Source organism: Mastacembelus armatus, chromosome 15 (genome assembly GCF_900324485.2).
Source record: "Mastacembelus armatus chromosome 15, fMasArm1.2, whole genome shotgun sequence".
In the NCBI taxonomy this organism is placed as follows: Eukaryota; Metazoa; Chordata; class Actinopteri; order Synbranchiformes; family Mastacembelidae; genus Mastacembelus; species Mastacembelus armatus.
This window is the reverse complement of record NC_046647.1, coordinates 12244840-12250618: the sequence shown is the minus strand read 5'-3', so window position 1 is coordinate 12250618 and position 5779 is coordinate 12244840. Positions and strand designations below refer to the sequence as shown.

Below are 5779 nucleotides of genomic sequence, written 5' to 3'. Positions count from 1 at the left end.
TGACCCAGCTCTTTCTCTAGATAACTGAATTCAGTCCGCCAAACAACATCGACCCCTCTCTTTCTCTCTCAGCCTTTTAGCCAAAGGAGAGAGGGATGTCACAGCTGCAAGAAAGCCAGTCCTCTTCGATCTACATGAAAAACAAGCACTGCTCGGCCATCCTTTACGCTTACGCACGGGGTATTTACTTCGTTTACGCGCCGAGCGGAGACGAATTGGTTCAATTTTGAGCCTGCTGACTATCCGTTACCTGCCAACGCTCTGCTGGTGATAATAATGCTTCCCAGCCCGGTCATATCTTCCGCCACCACGCCTTTTTCTGTGAAGGATATTCTGAAGTTAGAGCTACAGCAACAATCTCAGCAGCACCAGCTCCAGTTTATCTCCTGCTTCGGTCTCTCCGGTGCGCTGTCACAGCCGGGAGCTCTCCCAAACAAACCGTTCCGCTCTCATTCACCGCCGTCCTGCATGCTGGCAGGTAGGGACAGTCCGAGTCCAGTTAGCTCGGGCCTCTCAGAGAACGAGGAGAGGATGTCGTACCTCAACACACTGACAGTACCGGAGCGTCTGGCGGAGTCCAGTATGCCGGGAAAGATGTTCAGCAACCCGGCGCAGAACCACTCCGCAGACCTCGGACTGGAGACCGAACAGGAAGACCAAGATAGCAGTGAGTTTAAGATCCAATGATAAATATATACAGCTGTAAAGCGAGTATGATAGTGAGAATAGCTCTTTAATATTGTTAATTCTATAAAAAATATATCATGGGCTGAGATGCCAGAGGAGTAAATCAGAATCATGTAATTAAACTTTAAAATATTTGCATATTTGACATTTCCTAACCTGGCTTAAACAGGCCAATAAATAGTTTCAGGGAAATTCTTTATAGATTCATGATCTTTTAAATAAAACCATCACCACAATACACTCAGTAGCTTCTGTCACTAATGCAATCGATTTGAAGTAACAACTAAATATAGACGTGCAAGTGTTTTTTTCTATTATACCATAATTTAAAGAAAAAACATTTTACCATCTTGTTCTTGTCCACAAAAAAAATCATTCAGTGCCATTAACTGACACCTATTTTATTGCTTGCACCTGAAATGATTTATATATTTTAGCAGCATATATTGTTCGAGTAGATATGTAAAAAAAAACAACAACAAATCTTTGGACTTTTATTTAGATTCACTATTTCTTAGATTTTCTTAGATTTAGCCCAATTATCATTGAAATCAGTCTATAAATATATTTACCTTAAACTTTATCAGATCTGCACATTCATTGTTGGTTAGAGTTTGCAGATGAACTGACAATCAGAATTTCCCCCTTAATTTAGCATTTTTAAGTTTCTTTAGAACCACGTTTTGATGTACTTGCTACTAAAATGCTCAGGTATTTCCAACCCAGTAGCCTCCTTTCATTTTTTTTAAAACAGCTTGAAATAAAAAATATATATATTTGAAGGTCCATTTTATGGAAAATAATGCAGAGTTTTGGGAAGAAATATAAAAAATCTGCAACTAAATGTGGCAAACGTGGTTTAACGTTTTACGGAAATTGAAGTCTTAAATAAATCAATGTGGCGAGATAAGGAAATCGCAGAGTGCTGGATAAGTATCTACAGATATTTCCTCGTCTTGTTTTTAGCCCTGATGTATCGTTAATCGTCTCATCCCTGTGCAGAGAGCTGCGGTGCGTTGCCGGGTGAGTGTGAGGACCCAGACCCGGAGAAGCCCGCCACCAAGCAGCAGAGGAGCAGGAGGAAGCCTCGCGTCCTCTTCTCCCAGGCTCAGGTGTTCGAGCTGGAGCGGCGCTTCAAGCAGCAGCGTTACCTGTCCGCCCCGGAGAGAGAGCATCTGGCCAGCTCCCTGAAACTCACCTCCACCCAGGTCAAGATCTGGTTCCAGAACAGGAGGTACAAATGCAAGAGGCAGCGGCAGGACAAGACTCTGGAGATGGCAGGTCATCACCATCACCACCACCACCACGCACCACCACCGCCCAGGAGGGTGGCTGTGCCGGTGCTGGTCCGGGACGGGAGGCCTTGTCTGACCGGATCCCAGAACTATAACACTTCTTACACAGTCGGAGCGCCAACCCCATACAGCTACAACGGCTATCCAGCCTACAGCTACAACAACTCGGTGTACACTAACACTTACTCTTGTACTTATTCTAGTTTACCTGCTCTCCCGCCCAGCAACACCACTGCTAATGCCTTTATGAACATGAACTTTGGTGCACAGACGCAGAACCAAGCTCCGCAAGGACCAGTGGTCACACCCTGCCAAGGAACGCTGCAGGGCATCCGGGCATGGTAACGCAGTCTTCACGCACAATCAAAACTGCGAAAGATGTTTCTGGGGTGACTGAACAGACTCAAGCACGCAAACCTGCTCAACTAATGCAAGGAGAGTGCAATTAAAACTCCTTAGTACATTACAGAAAGGCCCGCCAGTTGGCTGTAACTCAAGGAAGGCCTATGAACAAACCGTAAACCTTTGACTGAGAAAAACACTCCCTTATTTTGTAGGTGTATGTTTATTTTCCTCTGAGCCAGTGTTAAGAAAACTTATTCAACCTGCTTTTAGATATCTGATTATTGGAATGAACGTTTCCGACTAATACAGACTGTGCGTAAAGTGTCCTGTTGTGTTTCAGCATGGATGTAATGTGCGACAAAAATAAAGGGCATTTGTATGGAAATTTTCATGAACACATACAGGTGTTTTGTATAAGGTGCAGCCCAAGATAATGTCATTACAGGCCCAACTACAGGCCTGTTCAATTCGAATCCAGAGGCGCATCGCAAAAATGCCAAGAGATAAAACACATTGATCCGAAAACACAATCATATAAAGTTCGTTTTTTCTTTGTGTGACTTGTGTTTGGCCACAATAACATTTTACTCTAAGTGACAAGAACAGATATGACCTTATTAAAAGAGTCGCTTTTACCTATTACAGGGCTGTACTAGGCTCAAGTTACAAGCGTTAAAATGATCAGTGAAGGCGGCATTAAATATGACATATATAATGACACAAGTGACTGTATACTTTTCTTTATGTGCGTGTGAGTGTGTGCGCTTGTTGTTTATTGGATTAATAAAACGCATGGAATTACGCAACGCAAACTAAAATAACCTACACATAGAAATATTTGCGTTGGTGTATAATAGGACGTTTCTGATCTTACTTTAATTCAATATTCATTCGAATCTGATCCTCAAGCAAGCCAGTACGTACTCCCGTATAATTTCTCACCGTCTCAAGTCGTTTCTCAAGCCGAGCAAGCATTTTCTCCCCTCTGTGTGAAAGCTTGTAGTAGACTTTAGTCTGAGACAAGAACCAGAAACAGAGAGAATTTAGAGGCGAGCTAATGTCCGGTCAGGATTCACAGATGGACATTAACCAGACAGCCAGCATCCTCGGGACCCACAGAGCGAATAAACTCCCAGAGCTCTGGATGATAAATCCTGCTGGAATATTTTGTCTTTGTTGATGCACGACGGTGAAATATACTACTCCCAATTATTTATAAAAGTTAAAATATTTGCAACAATAGTGAATACAATGTAACATAATACATAATGTAATATAATACCACGTAATCGTACTAAAATCAATATATACAATAATAATAATAATAATGATAGTCTTCTAAAATTCGTGCAGTTTAATAAAGTTCTACATTAACCCTATGATTTTGTCTTATTTTAAAGAGGTCTTGTTCTGTATTGCCTTATATTGTTTCTATTATTTTGTCCACCACCTTTATAGCATGGTGGGCTATAGGCAAAGTAACAGAAATACCTCTGTGCAAGCCGCGGTGCATGTCACCAGCAGCACAAACAGCCTCCAATATGCTCACACGGTGGAATCAACACGTCTAAAAGGTTTCAGCACAAACCGAAGACGATCAGCTTCACGGAGGACGGTTTGTTTCAGGACTGCTGCATTAGACTGCATTGCCTTTAGTGAGGGGTACTTACTATTCTGCAAAACTGAGCGTAATGACCCACATTTCTACTCTGTCACACTCGGGAATGCATGAGCGCGCACGTACACGCACGCACACACACACACACACACACCGCTGTAGATGGGCTTAAACACCTTCACCTTCTAGGCATGGCTAAATAGTAGAGACTATTAATGGAGATGAATGGCAACGTAAACAGAGTGTTTGTCTCCCCTGATAGCCTCGCTGGCCACTTCCCCTGGCTACTGCACTGCCGGTAGGACATACCTGGTGTCAGCTCTAAGTGCTGCACAGTCACTAGTGTAAATAGAGCTGGCGACAGGACGGCGAAGCCTGAGGACGCGGCCTGGCCACGGCTGCTCTGACAAGCGCTGCGATCGCTATCTTGTGCTTCCAAAGATAGCAGCCCGGCTCATCGCTGCGTTAGGCGCGGACTTTCCCAAAACAAAGTCTCCAATGGCTACCACTGAAGAAGTTCATTAAGGAATCAAGGCCCAAATATAGAGAAGAAAAAGTGCGTGGAGGAGGTGGAGTAAAGACTCTCACTTTAGGTGTCCTTTCAAGCCTGTTGGCCAAAATCAGAAAGATTTTTGAATGATCTGAGTTTCAACCTCCTATATGCCTATATGATATTATAATTGAGTAATCCCGAAGAGCACCGAATCACCAAATGTAATTTTAATTAGGCTTCTGATAAAAACCTAAAACGATTCTGGAGTATTCAGACAGAGGGTGTGTGCATGTTGTACAGACTGCAAAAACAAACCTGTGGTTTGTGCTGTATAAATAAAATTGGCTTGACTTGTCTTGACTCTGCAGCCTGTCATTCTTACAAATGCCAAGATTTGAACATAAACAGAACCACTTTTATTCTGTCATATTGCATGTTCAGCGATTGCTGTCTGGTGAGATTCTGTGGATGTACGATTAGTTTAGCTCAGACGTCTGATCCAGGGGCCGCGTGTGTGGAAACTTCTAAACAGGTAAGGGGGGCAATGTGTTTGGGGGCAGAAGTGAGTGAGCAAACATCTAACTTATGAACTGTCTTGCATGGTTTGCTGTATTAAAACATTTTATTTTGTATTTTGTAACTATGGTGATACCGTCTCATGGTTCAAACATATGTACAACTTCCATGTTTCCCATCCAGACATGTTTTGACACCCTGGAGCTGATTCGCGCTCTGTGGCAAAGAAAGAGGCCTCTCTGTTTTGTTAGAGGGAAGAAAACAAAACAAGGAGGAGGAGGAGGCAGATCACTGCATCTGTCATCACGTCTCCTCACTGAAGGAAAGGATAGGCATGCTGATTGTGTAAGTGGGAGAGGGGAGAAGGGGCGGGGGTGTGAGTACCTACTTTTATTTATTTAGGCACCTCTGAATTTGGAAATCGTGGCCACACGGGGGCGCTACCCACCTGTTTGAGCAATGAGTCTGGAACATTACACATTACATTAATCCATCTACAGTGAATGTCAGTCTTTCAGTGAGATTTCTATCATGGGTTTCGCAAACAGACATTATGGTTTAATGGTATACTTTCCTACAAAATCTCAGGTTAAAATAAATAAATAAATAAATAAATCACAGCTGGAAGACAACTTTATGCTTCAAATGGCACTATTGTTAAAAATGACCAGAAGCTGCGTTACGCGAACTTTACGCAACAGAAATTCTTACTACACTTTGGATCTAATTAACCAGGATTATAATTAAAAACATCCACTCTGAGCCTTTAACCCATATTTCATTTCAACAGGAAAATGTGAAATGCTCAGTCTCCCTGGTTCCACA

The 5779-nt window shown here is 42.7% G+C and overlaps 1 protein-coding gene across 1 annotated transcript; it reads left to right on the top strand.

The window, feature by feature from the left end:
* Window positions 1-2332, top strand: nkx2.3 (NK2 homeobox 3). Its single transcript, XM_026309610.1, has 2 exons — window positions 1-667; window positions 1690-2332. The coding sequence occupies exons 1-2, from the start codon at window positions 277-279 to the stop codon at window positions 2325-2327; spliced, it is 1029 nt and encodes a 342-aa protein (XP_026165395.1). The 5' UTR covers window positions 1-276; the 3' UTR covers window positions 2328-2332.
* The last annotated feature ends 3447 nt before the right edge of the window (window positions 2333-5779 follow it).

What these genes read in the sequence shown, in the direction of transcription:
- nkx2.3 (XM_026309610.1), top strand. Translation starts at nt 277, where the DNA reads ATGCTTCCCAGCCCGGTCATATCTTCCGCCACCACGCCTTTTTCTGTG. An exon ending in ACAGGAAGACCAAGATAGCA is followed by an intron (nt 668 to 1,689) that starts GTGAGTTTAAGA and finishes ATCCCTGTGCAG; the next exon opens with AGAGCTGCGGTGCGTTGCCG.